This window comes from Salmo salar, chromosome ssa11 (assembly GCF_905237065.1).
Source record: "Salmo salar chromosome ssa11, Ssal_v3.1, whole genome shotgun sequence".
Classification (NCBI taxonomy): domain Eukaryota; kingdom Metazoa; phylum Chordata; class Actinopteri; order Salmoniformes; family Salmonidae; genus Salmo; species Salmo salar.
Window position 1 is genome coordinate 91027546 of NC_059452.1, and position 27044 is coordinate 91054589.

General features: G+C 43.4%; 1 protein-coding gene across 7 annotated transcripts in view; it reads right to left on the reverse strand.

The window, feature by feature from the left end:
* LOC106563441 (kelch-like protein 13) overlaps nucleotides 1-27044 on the reverse strand; it is a 73964-nt gene that overhangs the window by 2335 nt on the left and 44585 nt on the right. For all 7 annotated transcript variants that reach the window (XM_014129020.2, XM_014129017.2, XM_014129019.2 and 4 more), the window contains 4 exons: nucleotides 22218-22350; nucleotides 19901-20097; nucleotides 18874-19669; nucleotides 15155-15268 (listed from right to left, as the gene is read on the reverse strand). In XM_014129020.2, the coding sequence (XP_013984495.1) occupies nucleotides 15155-15268; nucleotides 18874-19669; nucleotides 19901-20097; nucleotides 22218-22350 (1240 nt within the window). The remainder of the gene's footprint in view (nucleotides 1-15154; nucleotides 15269-18873; nucleotides 19670-19900; nucleotides 20098-22217; nucleotides 22351-27044) is intronic.

The window sequence follows — 27044 nt, forward strand, 5'->3', positions numbered from 1 at the left end:
AAACCATATTAACTTCTTGGTGACAAGGGGCAGTATTCAGAAATTCAGATGAATATGTGCCCAAATTAAACTGCCTGCTTCTCGGGTCCAGAAGGTAGGATATGCATATTATATGTAGAGTTTCTAAAACTGTTTAAATGATGTCTGAGTATAACAGAACTCATATGGCAGGCAAAAACCTGAGAAAAAATCCAACCAGGAAGTGACTTGTAGTTTTTCTATCTAATCCCTATTCAAACTACAGTGTCTGTGGGATCATTTTGCACTTCCATTGGCTGGCAAAAGTCTTTAGAAACTTGTTTCATGCGTCTACTGTTACTGGGCAGAGAATAGGAGCTCAGTCAATCAGTGGACTGCCTGGGACCAGTGAGTTGTTTACTATGCTGGCGCACCGCTCCTTCTTTTTCCTCTGTAATGAATACGCTATTGTCCGGTTGGAATATTATACGTTTTATGTTAAAAAGACCCTAAGGATTGATTGTAAACATCGTTTGACATGTTTCTACGAGCGGTAATGGAACTATTTGACTTTTCGTCTCTGGTTTTGCGCTCTCGCGTTACGCCTTTGGATTAGTGATCCGAACACGCGAACAAAACGGTATTTGGACATAAATATGGAGTATTTCGAACAAAAATAACATTTCTTGTGGAAGTGGGAGTCCTGAGAGTGCATTCCGACGTAGATCAGCAAAGGTAAGGGAAGATTTATAATACTAATTCTGAGTTTAGTTGACTCCAGAACTTGGCGGGTATCTGTATAGCTTGCTTTGATGGCTGAACTCTGTACTGAGAATATTGAAAAATGTGCTTTCGCTGTAAAGCTATTTTAAAATCTGACACAGCGGTTGCATTAAGGAGAAGTCTATCTATAATTCTTTCAATAACTGTTGTACATTTTATCAACGTTTATGATGAGTATTTTTGTAAATTGTTGTGCTCATTCACCGGGAGTTTTGGTGGGAATACATTTTCTGAACATCACACGCCAATGTAAAATGGGGTTTATGGATATAAATATGAACTTTATCGAACAAAACATACATGTATTTTGTAATATTGAGTCCTGGGAGTGTCATCTGATGAAGGTCAAAGGTTAGTGATTAATTTTAGCTGTATTTCTGTTTTTTGTGACGCCTCTCCTTGCTTGGAAAATGGCTGTGTGGTTTTTCTTGTCTCAGCGCTGTGCTAACATAATCTCATTTTATGCTTTCGCCGTAAAGCCTTTTTTAAACCGGACACTGTGGTTAGATTAAGGAGAATCTTATCTTTAAAATGGTGTATAATACTTGTATGTTTGAGAAATGTGAATTATGCGATTTTTGTTGTTTTGAATTTGCCGGCCTGCTATTTCACTGGCTGTTGAAAGTGTGTCCCGCGGGTGGGACGCTAGCGTCCCAGATAGGTTAACCTGTTGGGGATAGGGGGCAGTATTTGCACGGCCGGATAAAAAAACGTACCCGATTTAATCTGGTTACTACTCCTGCCCAGTAACTAGAATATGCATATAATTGTTTGATTTGGATAGAAAACACCCTAAAGTTTCTAAAACTGTTTGAATGGTGTCTGAGTATAACAGAACTCATTTGGCAGGCCAAAACCTGAGAAGATTCCACACAGGAAGCGCTCTCACTGACCATTTCATGGCCTTCTTGATCATCTCTAACCAAAACAGGGGATCTCTGGCATAACGTGACATTTTCTAATGCTCCCATAGGCTCTCAGAAGGCGCCAGAATGATGAATGGTGGCTTTGCAGACCCTGGCTGAAAAACATTAGCGCATTTGGATAATGGTCGATCTGAGGACAATGAGACTGGAGGCGCGTGCACGAGCCGACACCATGTTTACTTTCTCTCTCTTTGAAAACAACGACTCCCGGTCGGAATATTATCGCTTTTTTACGAGAAAAATAGCATAAAAATTGATTTTAAACAGCGGTTGACATGCTTCGAAGTACGGTAATGGAATATTTAAAAAAAAATTGTCACGAAACGCGTCGTGCGCGTCACCCTTCTTTACCCTTCGGATAGTGTCTTGAAAGCACGAACAAAACGCCGCTATTTGGATATAACTATGGATTATTTGGAACCAAACCAACATCTGTTATTGAAGTAGAAGTCCTGGGAGTGCATTCTGACGAAGAACAGCAAAGGTAATCAAACTTTTCTAATAGTAAATCGGAGTTTGGTGAGTACCACACTTGGTGGGTGTCAAAATAGCTAACCTGTGATGGCCGGGCTATCTCCTCAGAATATTGCAAAATGTGCTTTCACCGAAAAGCTATTTTAAAATCGGACATAGCGAGTGCATAAAGGAGTTCTGTATCTATAATTCTTAAAATAATTGTTATGTTTTTTGTGAACGTTTATCGTGAGTAATTTAGTAAATTCACAGGAAGTGTTCGGTGGGAATGCTAGTCACATGCTAATGTAAAAAGCTGGTTTTTAATATAAATATGAACTTGATTGAACAAAACATGCATGTATTGTATAACATAATGTCCTAGGATTGTCATCTGATGAAGATCAAAGGTTAGTGCTGCATTTAGCTGTGGTTTGGGTTTATGTGACATTATATGCTAGCTTGAAAAATGGGTGTCTGATTATTTCTGGCTGGGTACTCTGCTGACATAATCTAATGTTTTGCTTTCGTTGTAAAGCCTTTTTGAAATCGGACAGTGTGGTTAGATTAACGAGAGTCTTGTCTTTAAAATGGTGTAAAATAGTCATATGTTTGAGAAATTGAAGTAATAGCATTTCTAAGGTATTTGAATATCGCGCCACGGGATTACACTGGCTGTTGAGTAGGTGGGACGCTATCCCATAGAGGTTAAATAAGACCCATGACATTGATTTCCTGGGTTGAAAACCGCCCTGGGGTCTAATCAAAAGCATTTAACGGACTGAGCCAATTGAACTGGACCTAATAGTAACTCTATCCTGGCCTCAACCTAGATCTACATTCAGCTCTGCCACATTGTGTTGCCATGTTGGGCCTTGACCAGCTCCTGTCCTGTCAGTCACAGTCACTTGCAGAGCATGTAATCCTGAACCCCCAGTTCACTTTACTCCCCCCAACCCCCCAACCTCCTCAGAAACACACGGCTGCTACTCCCCAGCAACACACACACAATTAGCCCAATGCTTAGCACCACCAACACACTACACACATTTTCTCAGCCACTCACCTGCAATAAAATATATTGACAAATAAAAGAAATCAGAAATTTATAACACTAATACAGTGCATGTGTACCAAGGTTATTATAGTTTTGTGTTTTTACATTAGTTTTTATTTCTATTCGTTTTTTATTTAAAATTCTGTTATTTAGTTTCAGTTACTTTTCAGATTTGATTTACTAGTTTTATTTAGTTTGATAGAAAAACGACATGATTATATGATTTAGTTTCAGTTGTATTGTTAGGGACAGAGAGTAGTCTATGCGTGAGAGGCTAGGAGCCATTTGTGTGTGGTAGGTCTATAGTTAGTTTTTTTAGGATGTCACTTCATGCCACTAGGGTCAGTAATAAGGAATGTCATAGGTTTAGTTAGGTTTAAATTATGAATCAATCTTAGGACGTGTTCCAGAGCATAGACATTGCTGACGCCTGACAGATCTTTCAACACCTGGATAGGTACTTTAAGTATCAGCTGACCACATCATATGTTATAGCAATCAGTCAGTCGATGACGCAGTCGTATTGTCCCCTCCGCGGGGACAATACGCAGACCAGAGTTGACCCGCCCCGATCAGAAATGAGGGGGTGTCTCGCTTTCTCCGTCTTTGCCCTGGATTTCTTCCCTGTTGTTAGCTAGTGATAGCAAAGATGGTCTATTATTTTGAAAAGATGTTCAAGTAACCGCTCTAACAATTAAAATACATGTCCACATAGATGGAAGGCAGGTGGGAGGAGACGAGATCAGTTGGAACCATACTAGCCAATGAGAGGGCAGATACGTGTGTGAACAGGCACAACTAAGTTGTTTTTCTCAAAGCTCCAGAACGTCATATGAATCCACTTATATCATTACATTTGTAACAACCTAAACATTACTCGATTTGATCAAATAAGCCAAACGTAATTTGACACTCATAGCTAAGCAGACCTTTTAGCATGGAGGTCTGCTTAGCTCGCGGGGACTGATTTTGGACGGAGGTAATCCTCTTGTGTCACCTCTCCTCTCTGGTGATAGCTAGCGATAGTGATGCACAAGCTAATCTTATTTGAAATATTTACTCGCCAGAATCAGAAGCTCGAACACCCCATTAGAAAAAAAAGCTTAACACCATTTGATTAAAACAAAACATAATTTGTTTATTTTATTTTGCAGCCAAAGATAATAGTTCCAGTATAGTTTTTTTTAACAGTGTTTCTAAATGATTTTATCTTACAGAAACTTTATATTAGTTTTAGTTTACTACAATAACCTTGGCGTGTACACATAGGCACTGTAGTGGTGGAAACAAAGGAATAGAAGGGACACACAAAGCTGAGGAAAAGGGAGGGGGGAAAAAAACAGGACATGTCTATAGGGAAGGCTGAAAATAAAGAGGAACACAATTCCAGCATGCAACTGGGTGGGAGCCAGGCAGGCACCCCTTCCTCCCTGTGCTGTGCAGAGTGGCTGGGAGCATACCCAGCGAGGTAAGGATCTGCAGTGCATGCTGAATGGAGCCCCAATCCATGCACTGCTGCCCAATGATCTCTCTCGCTTTCTTTACCTCTTTCTTTCTCTCCCGCTCTCCTTCCCATACTCAATCTATACAGACCTATTTTTAGTCAGTGGCCCTGACTGATCAGAAGTCTAACACCAGCCTCCTCCTCGATCATTAGAGCAAACACTTAGATGCCAGAGTTCGATCCATTCTCGTTATTCAAGTGTGTGTGTGTGTGTGTGTGTGTGAGAGAGCATCATTAAAATAATCTCTGAGAAAAGAAAGACATATCAAACCCACTAATAGAACAGCAGCTTGATACGGGCTGTGGTTCTTTTGTATGTTGAGCTGCAGCTCACTGCCCAAGGTAAGTAGCATCTTACACTAACTGATGTAACTGGCCAATAACCTTCAGGGCTTCTAATGGCTGAAGGATAGCTCTATTGCAGATATATTTTTCTAGCAAATGTGGAGAGAGGATAGATTTTGTTTACAAAAATTTGACAAAAGAATCTCAGAGACTCAATGTTCAGTTTTTTGTTCAAACTAAATCATCATAGTGGCTTCTCTACAGATCCAGGGTCAATGTCTGGCTGTATCGCAGCCGGTTGCCGGGAGACCCATGAGGCGGCACACAACTGGCCCAGCATTGTCCGGGTTAGGGGAGGGTGTGGCCGGCCGGGATGTCCTTGTCCCATCACGCTCTATTGACTCCTGTGGTGGGCCGGGCGCATGCACGCTGACACGGTCGCCAGTTGTACAGTGTTTCCTCCGACACATTGGTGCGGCTGGCTTCCGGGTTAAGCGAGCAGTGTCTCAAGAAGCAGTGCGGCTTGGCAGGTCGTGTTTTGGACGGCACATGGCTCTCGACCTTCGCCTCTCCGGAGTTTCTTACGGGAGTTGCAGCGATGGGACAAGACTAACTACCAGTGGTGTAAAGTTACTTAAGTAAAAATACTTGAAAGTACTAAAGTCGTTTTTTGGGGTATCTGTACTTTATATTTTTGCTAACTTTCACTTTACTTAAGAAAATAATTTACTTTTTACTCCATACATTTTCCTTGACACCCAAAAGTACTTGTTACATTTTGACAGGAAAATTGTCCAACTCACACACTTATCAAGAGAACATCCCTGATCAATCAAATTTTATTAGTCACATGCGCCGAATACAACAGGTGTAGACCTTAGAGTGAAATACTTACGTGCCCCTAACATACGAGGCAGTTAAAAAAAGATACAGATAAGAATAAGAGATAAAAGTAACAAGTAATTAAAGAGGAGCAGAAAAAAATAATATATACAGGGGGGTGCCGGTAGAGTCAATGTGCGAGGGCACCTGTTAGTTGAGGTAGTATTTTCATGTAGGTAGAGTTAATTAAAGGGACTATGCATAGATGACAACAGAGAGTGGCAGGGGTGTGGAGAGGGGAGGGGCAATGTGAATAGTCTGGGTAGCCATTTGACTAGATATTCAGCAGTCTTATGGCTCAGGGGTGGAAGCTGTATGGAAGCCTCTTTGACCTAGACTTGGCCCTCCGGTACCGCTTGCAGTGTGGTAGCAGAGAGAACAGTCTATGACTAGGGTGGCTGGAGTCTGACAATTTTCAGGGCCTTCCTCTGACACCGCCTGGTATAGAGGCCCTGGATGGCAGGAAGCTTGGCCCCAGTGATGTACTGGGCCGTTCGCACTACCCTCTGTAGTGCCTTGCGGTCGGAGGCCGAGCAGTTGCCATACCAGGCAATGATGCAACCAGTCAGGATGCTCTCAATAGTGAAGCTGTATGACGTTTTAAGGATCTGGGGACCCATGCCAAATCATTTCAGTCTCCTGAGGGGGAATAGGCTTTGTTGTGCCCGCTTCACGACTGTCATGGTGTGCTTGGACCATGTTAGTTTGTTGATGATGTGGACACCAAGGAACTTGAAACTCTCAACCTGATCCACTGCAGCCCCGTTGATGAGAATGGGGGCGTGCTCGGTCCTCTTTTTCCTGTAGTCCCCAATCATCTCCTTTGTCTTGATCACATTGAGGGAGAGGTTGTTGTCCTGGCACCACACGGCCAGGTCTCTGACCTCCTCCCTATAGGCTGTCTCGTTGTTGTCGGTGATCAGGCCTACTGTTGTGTCATCGGCAAATTTAATTATAGCGTTGGATTCATGCCTGGCCGTGCAGTCATGAGTGAACAGGGAGTACAGGAGGGGGCTGAGCATGCACCCCTGAGGGGCCCCTGCGTTGAGGATCAGCGTGGCAGACACGTTACCTACCCTTACCACCTGAGGGCGGCCCGTCAGGAAGTCCAGGATCCAGTTGCAGAGGGAGGTGTTTAGTCCCAGGGTCCTTAGCTTATTGATGAGCTTTGAGGGCACTATGGGTGTTGAACGCTGAGCTGTAGTCAATGAATAGCATTCTCACATAGGAGTTCCTTATGTCTAGGTGGGAAAGGGCAGTGTGGAGTGCAATAGAGACCACATCATCTGTGGATCTGTTGGGGCGGTATGCAAATTATGGTGGGTCTAGGATTTCTGGGATGATGGTGTTGATGTGAGCCATGACCAGCCTTTCCAAGCACTTCATGGCTACCGACGTGAGTGCTACGGGTCGGTAGTCATTTAGGCAGGTTACCTTAGTGTTCTTGGGCACAGGCACTATGGTGGTCTGCTTGAAACATGTTGGTATTACAGACTCAGACAAGGAGAGGTTGAAAATGTCAGTGAAGACACTTGCTAGTTGGTCAGTGCATGCTCGCAGTACACGTCCTGGTAATCCGTCCAGCCCTGCGGCCTTGTGAATGTTGACCTGTCTAAAGGTCTTACTCACATCGGCTGCAGAGAGCGTGATCACACAGTCTTCCGGTACAGCTAGTGCTTTCATGCATGTTTCAGTGTTATTTGCCTCAAAGCGAGCATAGAGGTAATTTAGCTCATCTGGTAGGCTTGTGTCACTGGGCAACTCTCAGCTGTGCTTCCCTTTGTAGTCTGTAATGGTTTACAAGCCCTGCCACATCCAACGAGCATCGGAGCCGGTGTAGTATGATTTGATCTTAATCCTGTATTGATACTTTGCCTGTTTGATGGTTCGTTGGAGGGCATAGCGGGATTTCTATTCTAGTCTGTGCTAGCAAAACAGTCCTGTAGCTTAGCATCTGCTTCATCTGACCACTTTCTTTTATTGATCTAGTCACTGGTGCTTCCTGCTTTAATTTTTGCTTGTAAGCAGGAATCAAGTCATAGCTGGTTGAGTCATCCCTACTCAGTGGTGTAAAGTACTTAAGTAAAAATACTTTAAAGTACTATTTAAGTAGTATCTTTACTTTACTATTTATATTTTTTTACAACGTTTTACTTTAACTCCACTACAATAATGTACTTTCTACTCCATACATTTTCCCTGACACCCAAAAGTACTAGTTACATTTTGACAGCTTAGCAGGACAGGAATATTGTCTAATTCACACACTTAAAGAGAAAATCCCTGGTCATAGCTGGTGGAGTCACTAAACACAAATGCATTGTTTGTAAATTATGTGTGTTGAGTGTGCCCCTGGCTCTCCGTAAATACATTTTAAAAAAGTGCTTAATATAAGGAATTTGAAATCATTTATACTTTTACTTTTAATACTTATATTTTAGCAATTACATTAACTTTTGGTACTTAAGTATACTTCCAACCAAATACCTTTTAACTTTTACTCAAGTAGGATTTTACTGGGTGACTTATACTTGAGTCATTTTCTATTAAAAGGTATATTTACTTTTCCTCAAGTATAACAATTGGGTACTTTTTCCACCACTATCCCTACTGCCTCTGATCTGACGGACTCACTAAACACAAATGCTTTGCTTGTAAATTACAGTTGAAGTCGGAAGTTTAAATACACTTAGGTTGGAGTTATTAAAACTAGTTTTTCCAACCACTCCACAAATTTCTTCTTAACAAACTACCGTTTTGGCAAGTTGGTTAGGACATCTACTTTGTGCATGACAAGTAATTTTTCTAATTGTTTACAGACAGATTATTTCACTGTATCACAATTCCAGTGGGTCAGAAGTTTACATACACTAAGTTGACTGTGCCTTTAAACAGCTTGGAATATTCCTGAAAATTATGTCATGGCTTTAGAAGCTTCTGATAGGCTAATTGACATCATTTGAAGGTGTACCTTTGGATGTATCAAGTCCTACCTTCAAACTCAATCCCTCTTTGCTTGACATCATGGGAAAATCAAAAGAAATCAGCCAGGACCTCAGAAAAAGAATTGTAGACTTCCACAAGTCTGGTTCATCCTTGGGAGCAATTTCCAAACGCCTGAAGGTACCATGTTCATCTGTACAAACAATAGTACGCAAGTATAAACACCATGGGACCACGTAGCTGTCATACCGCTCAGGAAGGAGACGCGTTCTGTCTCCTAGAGATGAACGTACGTTGGTGCAAAAAGTGCAAATCAATCCCAGAACAACAACAAAGGACCTTGTGAAGATGCTGGAGGAAACAGGTACAAAAGTATCTATATCCACAGTAAAACGAGTCCTATATCGACATAACCTGAAAGGCCGCTCAGCAAGGAAGAAGCCACTGTCATGACGTTGGCCTGTGGGTAAGGTTTATGACCCCCCCATAAATACCTTTCTCCCTTCCCTCTCTCTCTGACTCTACTGAAGGACTCTTGAATAGCCTTTGTTAAACATAGAGAGTCTGGGAACATCAAACAAGTGGGGGGAAAGGAACCATATTTCGGTAATAGAACCAGTTGAAAATATGCGTTGGTACTTAATGAACATGATGTCTATTCGGTTGTCATCTGAGACATTATGACTGATGACAGGACGACATAACTATAATGTGTAGACTTTCCCAGATACAGTTTATCAGATTCACATGGAATTGTTTTTCAATTTAAATGAAACTATTTGTGAAAAGATCACATTTTAGCTTCCAAATGAGAGAATTGGGTTTTCATAAGGTTAGAGCCCTGCTCAATCAGTGGCCCGCCCCTGTGAAGAGACATGGGTTATAAACTATGAAACGCACCCTTCTCGACCTCCACTATATAAGCCCTTGACGAAAATGTAACCTCCTGTTCCGAGGACGTTAGGATGACGGTCCATACGTTAAAAAGGACTAACATGTCAACTACAGAACTAAGCCAACCTCAGCGTGAGCTTTGGTTGTGAATGGTATGAACTTTGAACTCTTATTCACTAAATAAATGAGACCTCCTAGCCATTGAGTTAGCAACAGCAGCTGTAAATGTGGGCTAAGGAAAGGACGGACGACGTATCCAGTCTAACACACAACAAAGATACTACAACGTATCTAATTTACCACCAGAGACATTCTTCCGAGGACAGGAAGATCTCTGTTGGCCAACAGGGCCAGCATCTACGACCAACCTACCGAAGCGCAGCTCAGAGTAAATATTTATTGCATTTTCCTTTTCCAAATGGGCGGTAATTTAGAATGCATAAGATACTGTATTTACGAAAGCTTAGCTTCTCCCTTTTTGTATTGCTGATTCAACTTGTTAGCCAGGGTTCGTGAAGATAACCAAGAATTTACAACTTTCAGATGAGACTGAAATAAGGTGACGATTAATATATACTGCTATTGATGTAAAATATTACTAGGTCTTTCAGAGTTTATACGGAAGATAACAGCTCTATAAACACTATTTCGTGGTGCCCCGACTTTCTAGTTAATTACATTTACATGATTAGCTCAATCAGGTAATATTAATTACAGAGAAAGGATTTTATAGAAAAGCATGTCATATCACTTAATCCGGCATAGCCAAAGACACGACACCACTCCTCCAAAACCACAATAAAAAAGCCAGACTACGGTTTGCAACTGCACATGGGGACAAAGATCGTACTTTTTAGAGAAATGTCCTCTGGTCTGATGAAACCAAAATAGAACCGTTTGGCCATAATGACCATCATTACGTTTGGAGGAAAAAGGCGGAGGCTTACAAGCTGAAGAACACCATCCCAACCGTGAAGCACGAGGGTGGCAGCATCGTGTTGTGGGAGTGCTTTGCTGCAGGAGGGACTGGTGCACTTCACAAAATAGATGGCATCACGAAGAAGGTAAATTATGTGGATATATTGAAGCAACATCTCAAGACATCAGTCAGGAAGTTAAAGCTTGGTTGCAAATGGGTCTTCCAAATAGACAATGACCCCAAGCATACTTCCAAAGTTGTGGCAAAATGGCTTAAGCACAACCAAGTCAAGGTATTGGAGTGGCCATCACAAAGCCCTAACCTCAATCCCATAGAAATTTTGTGGGCAGAACTGAAAAAGCGTGTGCGAGCAAGGAGGCCTACAAACCTGCCTCAGTTACACCAGCTCTGTCAGGAGGAATGGGCCAAAATTCACCCAACTTATTGTGGGAAGCTTGTGGAAGACTACCCGAAACATTTGACCCAAGTTAAACAATTTAAAGGCAATGCTACCAAATACTAATTGAGTGACCCACTGTGATGAAAGACATAAAAGCTGAAATAAATCATTTTCTCTACTATTATTCTGACATTTTTTAAATAAATTGGTGATCCTAACTGACCTAAGACAGGGAATTTTTACTAGGAATAAATGTCAGGAATTGTTTAAAACTGAGTTTAAATGTATTTGGCTAAGGTGTATGTAAACTTCTGACTTCAACTGTATGTCTGAGTAATTAAATATCACAAAATTGGGGATAAAAGGGGGTAAAAGTACAAAAAAAAATGAATCATGATAATTTATTATTAATTACAGCCTTTAATTAAGGAATGTGTATCATCACAGTTTAAAGACGATTGGAGCTTTCATTTAAAACAAAGGCAAAAGTTTTTGCATAGAAAACAACGGCAAGCATTCGGAGATGCTAAAGAATATGAGTATCTTTTGCATCTTGAAGACAGTATAAATGGTTGTCCTTTCAAAGACACCTGAGCTCATTGATCGCGGTGCCCTCTTGATAGCTCACAATGATTGCCATTTTCCTGGCACATTTATCTAATTATTGGTGGAGATAAAATTGTGCTGGTGCTTTGACCCGTCGTAAAAATGTATGACCTGCTTGGAGGAAGCACAGTGCTGGCACAAATGAGACCCAAAGAATCGAGGCAGGGAACACAGAGGAGACACACAAAACCATGGGGTCAGCAAGTTCCAAAAATACCCAATGATGATAAATAGACAGAATGGCCGGCAGCTTCAGAAGGCAGTTGGTTTAAGCCAGAGAGATATACTGTAGAGCAGCTAAAATGGAAATAGAATAAAATCCTATTAAAATAAATCCTTCTTTACAGATCAAAACACAGACCAAGAGGAAAATAAAATGCATTTCTTGTGATCATAATCATGATATTTAGATTTTTTTATTTAAATAAGTGAATCAGTGGTCACTGTACTCCAGATTGAAGTAAAGGTGCCGCCTCCCCCGCGGTTTTCCGTAGTGTTGTGTTGTGTGACAGTAGTGGTAATGTGAAGCCGTGCTGGCTAGGGGTCTGAGCCCCACCCTGAGAGTGAGAGCAGGGCAATGATGACCTGTGGCTTGACTCAGCTCCATTCACCTGACAGCACGTCTTCAGACAGCACGTCTTCAGACAGCACGTCTTCAGACAGCACGTCTTCAGACAGCACGTCTTCAGACAGCACGTCTTCAGACAGCACGTCAGCACAGCCAACGCCCAGCACCTGATCTGGACCGACAACGAGACACAGTCTGCACCCCCATGTGAGTCAACTTGCACAGTGAGGTCATGACCCCTGAGATACGGGGTGCGCTCCCAGACAGAGACACTGGCAAAAAAAAATGACTCAACTCCACCTGACTACCATCACTAGTGAGAGGTTATAACATGCAGGCTGTCAGAAAATCTCATCTGTGCAAGTTGCCAGTGACCTTGGAAGAATGAAGCCTGCCTCTGTGCTTGATGGGAGCCTGTTTACTCATTACGTTCTACAGTACAGACATCTATCTGGGAAGGTGGAGATATTTAGGCCTAACCATTGCTCAGTTCCTCCAGGCAGACTACTGTAACTATAGTGAGGTACACGTGAAGTGAGATCAGGATGACACTAAGAGATGCTCACAGGGAGGGAAGTTGACTTTCTGGTGTATTGATAGTTCAAACACCATTACCCCTCCCGTTTCCTCTCAGTAAAGGAACCCAGAGGTGCCAGTCGAACCATAAGCCAACCAGAGACAGAAATACATAGACCAGGGTTTACCCTTTGTGCGCGTATTGTTTTTTGCCCTAGCACTACACAGCTTATTCAAATCATCGAAGCTTGATGATGAGTTTGTTATTTGAGTCAGCTGTGTAGTGCTAGGGCAAAAACCAAAACGTGAACCCCTGACATGGAGGATGAGGCAGTAACCCCCTCGGCTGGGAGGCTAAAATGCTAAAGTTAGAGCCACCAAGCCCATGTTGTTACTATAATGGAGGCTGGAGCAGAGCAGAGCAGGTGAGGTGCCACTGGGTGAGGGAGGGTTATGGTGTTCGGGGTAGGTGGCTGGGTTACACTTATATGAACACTTGTGCCCAGAGGCCAAGGGAGATGAACATAACCTTGCCTGTGTGTTGTGGCTCTATGGTTCTGCACCTCCTACACAGTCATCAACCTGTCCCTCCCATTTCTCTCACTCATCTATCCTTCCCCCTGTACAGCACCACTTTGTGATGTCGCACATTGGGAAACTGGGGCTCATCTCTCCTTAAGGCAGGATTTGATTTCAATCCTATGAAGTAAACAAGCACAGGGCTGACTCCAACAGAGAGACAGGGGATTTAGTAGCACCAAAGTCAGACAACTACACAATCATTACTTCCAATCATCTTTAGAATATCCCCCCAAAAACGTCACAGAGAACTGGACCAAGCAATGTAATGTGTGAGGGAGGGGGTGAGGTCTGCAGGATGCCACTCTATGACCTTCTAATGAAGGATGCTTTACTGACATCACAGTAGGGCGATATATCCAATTCATTCAAATGTATGTTTTTGCGAGATAAATCAAGTTTTTTGTTACTTTTTATGTCCATTTGTTCTCATGTTGTCTTTTTGGTCTTGTCTCCTGTTGCACCTTCAATTCTCACACAAACCAAGCCCCTCCCCCTGCCTCTCACACCAACACATCTTCCTCTCTGACAAGTGGTCTCAACTCGCTATTTCAATTTGAGGTTTGGTCCAACAGAATGGGTCATATGGACACTGAAACACAGAGATTATTTTACTGTAAAAGGGAAGTTACCTTTTCGAACTCTACCCTTTTTATGTCTCAACTACTCACATTCCACACAGAACAGACACTACTAAAACAGGAGAATCAATGAACATTGACTCTGCAAAATGAATGCTCAGTTTGTGGTGCGCTGCATTGGGGTACCATGTAGGGCTGTGGCGGTCATGAAATTGTTAGCCGGTGATTGTCAAGAAAACTGTCTCACGGTAATTGACCATTAATTAACAAACATGTTTACAATCTCCTGGCTTCCACACAGCCTACAAACCACTGATACTGACCTTTGGAACATCTACATTTTAAAAAGTATAATAAATCCATTTAATAAAGCCTACACCTTCACAATATATCCAATATTTATTTTAGACAGGTCTAAAGAAACATGATATGAAGAAAATGCAGTCTACTCCAGAAGAACAGAATAGCATACTCTGAGTTGTCCTTATGTTAGGTCCTGATCTGGCTATGCCATATGGCTGTGGGCTACATTAGTTCATTTAGCAGACAACATTTGCTTAGAATTCTGTCGCATTATTTTATAGTATGAAGAACACAATTGAACATAGCTAAATAAAATAGAAACAATACTTTCTCCAAACGATTTCTGAGGGAGTGTGGGCATGCTGATATTCTGTGTTGAGTGGTGAACAAAGAAAGGCTACATGATGCAACTCTAATGATTTGAAAATAGTTCCATGAAAAGCATGAGCTCTGATTTGTTTCTTGCACAGGCTGCACACACGTCATCTGTCTCTCAATCACAATTTGACAAGCACTTGATAATATTCTCACCAGACCTCGAATTTCATGCTCCTTGTGAGGCTGTGATGCCCCCTAAAAAAATCCATGCCTTTGGCTAAAGTGGACATTTTGCCCTTGGACTGAATATAATAATTATAATTCCCTTCTCCCAGCTGCCAATCGCCGTGCATTGAAGCACCTTTCACTCACATGGCTCTGTCAGATATCTCAATTCTTATTAGCCAATGACCTCAATTGATCGGGTCCTTTTCATAGGCCTCTCAGCTCTGAAGTAGGCTTCAAGTGAAGACAGACATATCGGGAACACAACAGTGTTCCTTCTTATCCAATTCTGAGACGCATATTGAAGATGTTAGAAGAACTGTCCACATGTACTTTTCATCAGCCAACAAGATGAGTAGGCCTAACCAACAGCATAAGCACTAGCCTATGTCAATCTACTATCCCCCATAGTACAAAAGTTGACCAAACCCCGGATCTAATAGGAATAACATACCTGAAATATACATGTAACCACCGTACACCGTCCCTGCATGGCCGTAGTGTGGCTCGTTCATTTTAGCGACGTACGTCCACTCGTTTGTCCTGGGGTTGTAGCACTCCACTGTGGCTGCATGGGGAAGAAAGAGAGGAGAAAACAAACAGAGTATTAAAAGGGGAAAGTAGTTCAAGAGAGAAATAAGGAGAACAAACATAGCTGCAAATGTAGCCTTGGAGGGTGTCAGTGTGGGAGCTACTGAACCAGGAACCTAAATACAATGCAGAGATCCCCCCACAAACCACCACTCCCCTCCCGAGCCCCTTCCCCAGCCCCTACCCTGCAGTGACTCTAGTCTATACAGAGAGACTAGGGAGGGTGCATCTACTCCCCATTACATAATTAGGGCCTACTCTGTACCACTCCACTTGAAGGCTCTTATCATAATTCAGTAGTGTGTACGGTAGCCTGGTGCCAGACTGGGATGTTCTCTTCACTCCACTCCGTCTGGAACCTCTCAATTGTGCAGTGATTTGTCAGGTTAGAAAATGATTTGTCCAATCAAGTTTCCAGACAGAGGGCAAAGCTGATTTCTCAAGCTGGCTGGCACCCGGGCAGAATGGTTAAGGAGTCTCCATATGGCGGTTGGAAGTAGAAAGGATATTATCAGGTAGTCTAAATGAGAAGCTGGTTTGGAGGGTGATGAGGTTTTAGATACCACCTGACTGTCCAGGTGACCAGGTCAAACACTCAATCCTCCTTTGTCATAGCCCTGGCTAGGGCTGACAGTCATGGACATTTGGATGATGGTTATTGGTCAGGCAAATGAAGAGCTAAATATTTGATTTTATTTACAGGGGCAGTGCGGTCAAAAACGTGATTTTCATCATATTTCCACACTAGGAGGTTGAAATAACACTCTGAAATTGTGAAAATGATAATGTCCTTTTAGTGTAAGATCAAATCAAAATCAAATCAAATTTATTTATATAGCCCTTCTTACATCAGCTGATATCTCAAAGTGCTGTACAGAAACCCAGCCTAAAACCCCGAACAGCAAGCAATGCAGGTGTAGAAGCACGGTGGCTAGAAAAACTCCCTAGAAAGGCCAAAACCTAGGAAGAAACCTAGAGAGGAACCAGGCTATGAGGGGTGGCCAGTCCTCTTCTGGCTGTGCCGGGTGGAGATTATAACAGAACATGGCCTAGATGTTCAAATGTTCATAAATGACCAGCATTGTCAAATAATAATAATCATAGTAGTTGTCGAGGGTGCAACAAGTCAGTAACACAAGAGTAAGTGTCAGTTGGCTTTTTCATAGCCGATCTTTGAGAGTATCTCTACCGCTCCTGCTGTCTCTAGAGAGTTGAAAACAGCAGGTCTGGGACAGGTAGCTCTTGACTGTCGCCTCTCCTGAGTCCGTACGGGAGTTGCAGCAATGGGACAAGACTAACTACCAATTGGATACCACAAAATTGGGGAGGAAAAAAAGGGTACAAAAAATAATGACAAAAATGAAATAAAAGGTATCCTACTACTTTGAACAGGTAAGTAAATACATATAGGGGAAACACTAGTTTAGTTACCTCTCCCTTTAACCACTTAACATCTCCTAAAGCTCTGATTCCAACTTCGTCAAGGGCATCTTTCTTGACCCTCCACTCTCCTTACTGACCTGTACTTTGTGTGCTGAATATAGAAGTAAATAGATCCCAAGGGTCAAAGCGGCACCGTGTTGTCACATAGGCTACCAGTGTTTCCCAAACTCAGTCCTGGGGACCCCAAGGGGTGCACATTTAGTTTTTTGCCCTAGCACTACACAGCTGATTCAAATAATTAAAGCTTGATGATTAGTGCACCCCCTGGGTACCGAAGACCGGATTTGGGAAATAGTGGTAGCCTATGTGGGAAATAGTGGTAGCCTATGTGGGAAATAGTGGTAGCCTATGTGGGAAATAGTGGTAGCCTATGTGGGAAATAGTGGTAGCCTATGTGGGAAATAGTGGTAGCCTATGTGGGAAATAGTGGTAGCCTATGTGGGAAATAGTGGTAGCCTATGTGGGAAATAGTGGTAGCCTATGTGCCAACATGGTGCTGATTTGACCCTTGGGATCTAATCCCTGGGACCTACCTATAGGGTTTAACCCAGGCCCAGATACAAAGAGCTCTGGCTACAGTTCTGATAGAGCAGTCCCAGTGGACCAAATGGATGGTCTCCAATTCAGAGCATCACTACATCACCTTTTCATCATTATCTCACTAAGGCAGGCCAGTGTTCACTTCTCCGATGTTTCCTGTGACAACTTGTCAAAGGGGAAGCAGCCTAGGTCTAATTAACATTAACAGTCCATATCATTCGAAGAAGAAGAAATATCTTTTTAGCGAACTTTACTGGGAGACTAAAACGGCAGCAGCACCAGGCATTTAGTGATTCATTAGAACCTTACTAATCAGTCATCTGTTCTCTCTCTATTCTCTATCTACTACTTCCCACACAGTTCCTAAACAATATCTGATGATTTGCAAGAATGCATTCTGAAAAATATCCAAAGCTTAAAAATTAAGTAATAGCCCCACCTACCAAGTACATTTTCACTTGTCCTTAGAGTGCTTGGTGCTTTAAGGTATACATGCAAATGAGTGCTCAAGAGCTTTCGTTACATGCTGCTATATTTACAAGAGCGTCCTACAAATGAATTATTCAAACATCAGAGATAGCTGTGCTGTCATTGTTCCTCACATGTTTGTACTCTGGCTGTCTCAGTAAAGTGGATTAATATGACAGGCCTTCACATGACAGTTATGGAGAGTGGCCATAGAGGATGGATGGCCTTTAAACCTGAAAATATAACCACATCATCCATCAGAACTTATGTTAACAAATGGTTGTGTGTGTTAGCGTGTGTCACTGACTGTACACGCACGCATGCACACACACACACACATCGCCATCCTGTACTCTCAAACCGCCCTGACTGAGGGGAGCCTTTCATGTTCTGTAAATCTTTTAAAATAAGCTGACAGAACCTCAGTAGCAAATCAAAGTTTCAAAACCCTCCCTCCTCCGCATGGCTACATCAAAAACGATTTATGTTCAAAAGGCTGAACTCTGTGCTGCGTTTGAAACAACTGATAGAATGTCTGAGTGCCAGACTGGCTTCCCAAGGATAACAGGCACTAACCAGCACAGGAGACTGTCCATTCAGAGTGTACTAGTGCACACACGCGCAGGGGGGCCCCACGAGGACCCATGCCCAATGTGGTAATTACAGCCCAGAGCCCAGAGGAGCAGAGCGGATAGCATGACCTGGCCAGCCTGTCCCCTACAATTACAGGGCTGCATCGAGGTAGTAGGGTGGCACTCTGCAATGAGAGTCTACGTGCTGAGCTGGGCACTGACATCAGATCACAGTGTCCTACAATGCTACTTACAAACATTCCACCCTGATCACCTCCTCCTTCACCTTGAGGTTTCTGCTGCAGTCGTTCACAGGGTCTGGCTGCAGCTAGCCCTCCCTCATCTCATCCTACACTCTGCCTGGTCCAGGGCTATGTCATAATCACACAGCCACATGTGAACCTGTGCTACACCATCATGTTGTGACAACTGCTGTGCCTTGCGCTTGCCTTTTACCTTTTCTTGTGAGATGTCCCTTTCCAAATATACCCAGACATGTTAAGCATCAGAGCAGGACTAAAAGCAGCGTGAAAAACCGACCCTGGTGAATTAAACTAACCCAGCTCTCCGGCAGCGTTGCGGCCACCCACGGCGTAGAGGTGTCCCTTGAGAGCGCTGAGGTGGAAGAAGGTGCGTTTCTCGTTAAGGCACGCCACCTGCATCCACTTGTTGTAGCGCGGGTCGTACCGGAACACCGTGTCCACCGCAGTCTTGCCTTTGGTGTCGTAGTTGCTCTGGCCTCCCACCACGAAGAGGAAGTTGCCGATGACGGCGATGCCGTGCTGGTAGCGGGGGGCGTCCATGGGCGCCAGCGCCTTCCACTCGTGGGCCTTCTCATCAAACAGACGCAGCTCCTTACTGACCACCAGCTGCTGGCGCAGGACGCCGCCAAGGGTGACCAGGTGGCCGCTGTCTGAGCGGATGGCCGTCCTCTCTGACTGCATGACCGGCTGCATGTAGGGCATCATCTGATAGTTGCTGGCCTCCAGGAGGAGGTTGACACAGGTGTTGTCTGTGCGCATAAAGTCCACAGTCTGCACGTGGTTGATGAGCTCCTGGGGGTTCATGAGGGGGAAGCGGATGTTCTTCATGAGCTTCGGGGCGTGGTCCATGCGTCCGTCCTCATAGCGGAGCCAGCGGCATGCAGCCTTGAACAGGTCCAGCTCGCTGCAGTGCTTCAGACTGTTACTAGACAGAACGAAGGCCAGCCGCTCAAAGGGCAGCTTGACAAAGTCCCCCGTGCCCAGCAGCGAGGGGAAGTTCTTGAGGATGAAGTTGTTGACGTATTTGTCTACCTCCGTGAGGTTGTATGTGTTAGCGATGCGCCCCACCTCCACACAGTTATCCAGGGACACCTGCAGCCAAGGAGAGAGGGGAAGCAGTGAGAAGCAACCACTCTCAATCACACACAGAAACACATTTTACACAGTGCTTTTACTGCAGACCAAATGTAGATATTAAAGTAAGCAGTAGAGTACAGTAGTAAGAAATCTTAAACTGCTGAGTATAACCCCCCTGGCTGGTTCTGGAGGGCTGAGCTAGATGGCTGAGCTAGATGGCTGAGCAGGCTGTGTTAGGTTCCTTACCCCAGATATGAGAAAGACCTTGCAGAAGTCTAGCACCGGGAGGATCTGGAGGAAGCTGGCTGCCTCCAGTGTGTCCTGCAGGTTCTCCATGTTGAGAGACAGCTTGGCCGTGTAGATGAAGTCTATGATCTTCTTCAGGCCTATTCGGTTGACACCATGAAGCTTGATACACATCAAATCCTGTTCCTTCATTCCACCTGCGTGACGAGGCGAGAGAGAGAGGAGCATTATACAATGCACCAGTCAGATAAAAACAGAAGAGCATCACCTATGAGCTCTACCTTTGACAGTCAAGGCTAACCGAAGAAACAGACGCCACTCCACCGAGCTTTCACACATCTACCATTATGGTTGCATGTAAAGGAAATGTATTCCCCAAAGCCTGGAGACTGTTGTACAATTCACCCAGAAAGGGCTGTGAGTTGCAGTAAAAAGCTTTTGCCCAGCGTCGCAGCAGCATACTTCCCCTCCTTACTACGGGCTTAAACTGTGACTCACTTCCCTCTTAACACATCTATTTCAGCTCAACAACACTTGTGAACCTCTCCGATAGGCTGCACACTTGTCAAATATCTGTTGAACCACTTACATGTATTAAGGCTTTCCAATTTTGGCTGTTAAGAAAAGGACATATGATATTGCCTAACTTTTGGGGAATAACTCCATCTATCAAAGTAATTTCTATTCGCGTCATCAGTGAGGCAGTTGCTAAGCTACAACAAGAAGAAATAAAAGAAAAACCGAAATGCTGAATACCGCTGCTGATCACAGAACTGATTTCCCAGGCATTGTACAATAAAATAAAGCACATTTCTAAACAACCCCAGGCTCATCTCCGTGATGAAAGCAATATTTGCATTGTCTTGTGAAAAGCCTTATTATTTTTCGAAAAGCACAAGGCAAATCAAAACCTTAACGCCTGGGGAAAAGGCCTCATGTCTAATTCAAGGTAAGGTACACTATATATACAAAAGTATGTGGACACCCCTTCAAATTAGTGGCTTTGGCTATTTCAGCCACACCCGTCGCTGACAGGTGTATAAAATCCATCAAATCAGTTCGTCAAATTTCTGCCCTGCTAGAGCTGCCCTGGTCAACTATAAGTGCTGTTAATGTGAAGAGGAAATGTCTGGGAGCAACAACGGCTCAGACGCTAAGTGGTAGGCCACACAACCTCACAGAACGGGACCGCCGCATGCTGAAGCGCGTACAAATCGTCTGTCCTTGGTTGCAACACACACTACCGAGTTCCAAACTGCCTCTGGAAGCAACGTCAGGACAAGAACTGTTCTTCGGGAGCTTTGTGAAATGGGTTTCGATGGCCGAGCAGTCTCACACAAGCCTAAGACCACCATGCGCAACGCCAAGCGTCGGCTGGAGTGTTGTAAAGCTTGCCGCCATTGAACTCTGGAGCAGTGGAAACACGTTCTCTGGCGTGATTAATCACGCTTCACCATTTGGCAGTCTGACGGACAAATCTGGGTTTGGTGGATGCCAGAAGAACGCTACCTGCCGAATGCATAATGCCAACCGTAAAGTTTGGTGGAGGAGGAATAATGGTATGGGGCTGTTTTTCATGGTTCGGTCTAGGCCTCTTAGTTTCAGTGAAGGGAAATCTTTACGCTACTGCATACAATGACATTCCACACAATTCTGTGCTTCCTAATCGCCCAACCTCACTAATGCTCTTGAGGCTGAATGGAAGCATGTTCCCGCAGCAATGTTCCAACGTCTAGTGGAAAGCCTTCCCAGAAGAGTGGAGGCTGTTATAGCAGCAAAGGGGGGGACCAACTCCATATTAATGCCCTTGATTTTGGAATGAGATTTTCGACGAGCAGCTGTCCACATACTTTTAGTCATGTTGTGTAGCTTGTCAGATTGTAGAGATGACAGGGGAAGTAAAAAGCAGCATCTCAAACCCTGGAGGATTCACGTTGTGCTTAAAGAGAAAGAGCACTTTGGGAGAAGCCTCTTTCAGGGAGATTGACACGTTAATAATATTTCCATCTACCAGGCAGGAGAAACAAGACAGAGACCAACAATACCCTTCTGATTCGCCATGGCTGGCACACACACACAGAGACAGTGAGAGACAGAGAAAGTGAGAGAGTGTGCTTCCATCAGAGGGAGATTTACAGAACAACCAAACACAATGCTAACAGCTGCAGAGCCCCAGAGTGGAGAGTGATTGACGGACGTGTGACAAGCAGGCTAATCCTCTGATCACTCAGTCTGTTAATGAACATTAAACACAATATGCTGTCGTCCCATCCCGTGATTTGTGCTGCGGGTGAGAGACAGAGGCATTTTGTCTTACCTGTGAACATGGCTTTGAAGTAGTCGCTGGAGGAGGCCATCATGGCACGGTGTACTGGGAAGGCTTCGTCTCCGTCCCCCGCCACCAGCGTGACATCACACAGTAATCCCTCTATCCTCAGCTGGTCAAATCCCTGGGAAGGAGGGAGACAGAGAGACAGGAGAGACCAGCCTGTTAGAGAGCTGCCCTGTGTACTGTGCAGAGACCCTGTCTGTCCTGAACCATGGTCTCATTCCTGAAGGGCTCAACCTGCTCTCTATAACCCTGCCCAGACTGGTACACCGAGACTGGATGATCGTAACTCAATCACTACATGACAGCGCTACCGTTTCTTGACAACCTTCCTGCAAATAAAACACATATATCCCTGAAGTTATTATTTGTCTACCTTCATAAAGAAAATGTTACAGCACGTTTTACATTTCATATTGATTTAATGTAAATTCCTTCCAGGAAAATATTTTTCGGGGGTAAAACCAGACAAATAAATGAATATGACACAGAACTATAATGCTCACCCGGCTTAATAGCAATATGTAGCAATGATATCACATTTTCTACTGGTCAAATTGATTGTTTCTAGACAGCTTCCTTGACATTCTGAATACAAAGTAATTACTCCAGCAACATTTTTATGTTGAGGAAAAACTGATGTCGATGTTAGCTATATAGGACAACTATGGTGTCGTTAAGTCCACCGTGGAGTCTAAACGCGTCTGCATGCTTCCCATCTGAAACAGTTCGGAACAGTTTGTGTACATATTAGGACAACATTTTGTGACGTTTTTGTTTGTTTTGGACTTCGGCAAGGTTATTTTTTTGAGGCAAGCCGAAGTCGGTAGCCGAAGTCTACGCCCCGTCGCCGATGATTGGTCAACAGTAGGGATTCTTCAATAAGTGTTTGTTATTATTCAACGAGACATATTTTTAAAAATGTTCCCCCTTTTTCTCCCCAATTTTGATCTTGTCTCATCGCTGCAACTCCCCAACAGGCTCAGAAGGCGAAGGTCGAGTTCATGCATCCTCCGAAACATGACACACGAAGCTGCGCTTCTTAATTATCACCTGCCTGCTTAACCCGGAAGCCAGCCGCACCAATGTATCGGAGGAAACACTGTTCACCTGATTAACAAGGTCAGCCTGCAGGCGCCCGGCCTGCCACAAGGAGTCGCTAGAGAGCGATGAGCCAAGTAAAGCCCCCTCCCCCCTGGCCAAACCCTCCCCTAACCCGGGTTTAAGCTGGGCCAATTGTGCGCCGCCCTATGATACTCCTGGGATCGAACCCGGGTCTGCAGTGATGCCTCTAGCACTGCCTTAGACTGCTGTACCACTCAGGAGGCCCTGAGATTAATAGTTTTAATGCACATTTTTTCACTTGACAAATATTGCACCATTCTGTGATGCAATATCAAATCAGTAGTTTCCATGTAATGTAGAATGTTCATTCAAATTACGTTAACTGGATGTGGCTCATGCAATGGAAGGTATTTTTTGTAATGTCAGTTGAGTTTAATCAACAAATCACAGCACATATAGATGGGTACACCTCCTGCTTTGCGCCTATGGGAACGCTGTATCGCATTAGTGGAAACCAAGACTGCTCTCAGGGCAAGTCTGCCGGTTTTGACTAGCAGAAGTGACTTTTCATAGCAGGTTAGGATAATTAGGTTAAGGTTAGGAAAAGGGTTAGCTAAAATTGTCCCCGACATGACTCAAACATATCTAGCTACAACCAGGCCTGCCCTGAGAACAGTCTTGGTTTCCACTAATGCGATGCTGCTATAGTTACACTCGCAATGGCCGCCAGTCCACCCATTATACCATCATTGACTAATTCATTATATTTCTATGGCAGCACATGCATTCAGGAGTAGAGGAAAGGTGGCAATGTGCGTCAACAAAAAAAAACGTTTTTATTTTTATTTCTTTGCCATTACCATCATCCAAAATTCCATGACCATCACAGCCCTACTTGCAGCAATGACAGAGACGGTGTCAATGTGATTAAGTGACAACCCACATCAGCATTGGGCTAAATCACACATATACACCCACTCTGTGCTGTGTTCCTGAGACCTTTTCAACACAATAATACGCTCTTCAACAGCAGGTATAAAAACTATTCACCAGCTAAAAGGCTATTACACTGTTGAAAGGAAACCTTTGAAGCACTCTGTCTAACAACAAGTCCACACATCAACAACACACCTCCATCATAGTGGCAGGTTGTGGAATACACACAGTGTGGAAAGGTCACACATTGATAAGTCCAACAGTTTTCTGCCAGCTCCTGCCTGGCCTGGGGGCCCCTCTCTCTGTAACGACCTTCACGTGTGGACAGAGACTGGCATGGGCAAGGCAGGCCTTGGAGCCTGACTCACTGAATGACTCAATGACTGATTGACTCACCATGTCTCTGTCTTTCCCTTCCAGCTAGCTACTGTATATAAACAATATCATGGATTTCTTCTCCAACTCAATTGTTATCACGCTTTCTTTTTATCTTCTCATATGCAGAAGACATCTTGTTCTATGCTTGCGATGAAAAAAGTAGACCATTTCAACTTGAGGGAACAACAGTCCATTTCAATTATTTCAATCCAACTTCATGAAAGATATCAGTTTGACAACTCTTTGTAGAGAGCATTATAGACAGTTTTCAATGTTCTTAGAACATAATTCCCTTTGAGTCAACGGAATAATTTACTGATCATCCTCCTTATCAAATGCAGTGAATGGGTTTGAAAGTCAAGTCTTATATATCTTAACTTAACCAGCTTGCACACGTGACCCTGATTTATACCATTATTTATGCGCTTTGACCCTCCACGCACATCGCATCCTGACTTCAGATGTGCCAGTGATTAGAGTGGGTGAGTCTGTTCTTAGTGTGGGTGTGATTGTTAGAATTATATAAAGGTGACGCATTACTGCGTTGTGAATGTGCAAAATAGATTTTGTCCCCCGCACCAGACGCGATCACGACACGCAGGTTGAAATATCAAAAACCCCGAACCAATTATATTAATTTGGGGACAGGTCGAAAAGCATTAAACATTTATGGCAATTTGTCCTATTGAGCTAGCTTGCTGTTGCTAGCTAATTTGTCCTGGGATATAAACGTGGAGTTGTTATTTTTCCTGAAATGCACAAGGTCCTCTACCCCAACAATTAATCCACACATAAAACGGTCAACTGAATCGTTTCTAGTCATCTCTGCTCCTTCCAGGCTTTTTCATCTTTGGACTTTATATGGCAAGACACCTGTCGCACATGATTCGCGTCTGTCTCAGCGGACTAATCCATTATGGAGGCCACGGGGATGGCACAGTCCATCACTCTACGACATGTGATACTGAAATTGCATATGGTTAGATTATGTAAAAATAATGGTGCAACACTAATAAATCCAATATTATTTTATAACAAATGTGCTTTATCCCGCGTTGGATATGGTCACTGTATGCGGTTCTGAAACAATCTTCAGTGCGCCGTATAATTAATGCGCCTTTCCCTATGTTGCTATGTGCATAAAAGCAAAATTAACCATCATATTGGGATTGAGAACAATGCTGCGGAGGCAGCAGCAGCAGAGACGAGGAAACAGTCCTTGCCTTAAAACCTATTCGGACGGGATTAGTTGTACTGGGTGTGGTTGGGTAATTATGTGCACAAGCTCAAAACACCACATCTGCCATTTTAGTCCGTCCGAATCTGCCATGTCAGTCATTTGTACTGTTTTTTTGGCTAACTCAAAGGTCCTCTGATAACACTAGACCTATGCGAATCGACATCCCTGTGTTTTGAGATAAATGTCTGAGTTTTACAGGTGTATCTAACAGTTTGAGAAAGAAAACAATAACTGATTCGATAAATTGAATGAAGTGCTGCGCATAATCAAAATATTTTAGGGCCTACATGTATCAACTTTCACAGTGAATATTTTTGTTCATACGTTTTGTGAGTATGAATTGAACATTGCCAAATGCATCAGTTAAAAATATTTCGCCTATTTAATGTAACCATTTCTGTTAATAGATCGCAAAGCAGCATACACCTGACCTAAATGTTGGGAAATAATACGTTCACTTTGGCATCCACAGCCTTAAAACGCATCTCAAGTGCAAATGCACTGTTTAGCTCACATCTGAAGACTGTGGGGCATTTAGGACGTCTAATGCGGATCGCTAAAATATCCTAATAATTATGATCACACTATCTCAATTCAAATATTATGGCGACACTATACCAAAGACGGTTTGTTATGGTTTAGAAACCAAGCTCGAGTTATCAGTGTAGCCCTTTTATCGTCTGGACTTGTCTTCACAACTAGGGAAAAAAACTCCATGCGTCCGTTATAACTGTCAATTTATTAGAAAAAATGAAATAATTACAGGGAGCAGTTTGGAAAAAACGAATCCCATCCGAATCGCCCTCTGGAATAACGGACATTCTGGGGTAATAATTACATAACCAACGTTCTCTAGTAATACTAGTCCCGTGCGAATAGGGCTTAGCCCAATTTTCTAAGAAAATTGAGGAGCGGGCAAACCGCAACTTAAATTATGTATATAATCAATAGCCTAACTGTTAAATGTGCATGGCTTTATCAATCATGCATATATAATCTACTGAAATAAGACAAATGCTACTTCTGTTGCCTTTTTGATCGTTTGTTTAATAGCCTACTGATTCTGTGTACACCAAGTCTCATGCAATGGCAAAATGTCGGATAAAGCTATTTCACAGATTTGGCATTTATTATGCTGTAAAAATGGCTTTCCATTTTTTTGGTTACAACAGACTGGTACTACTTATCATTTATTT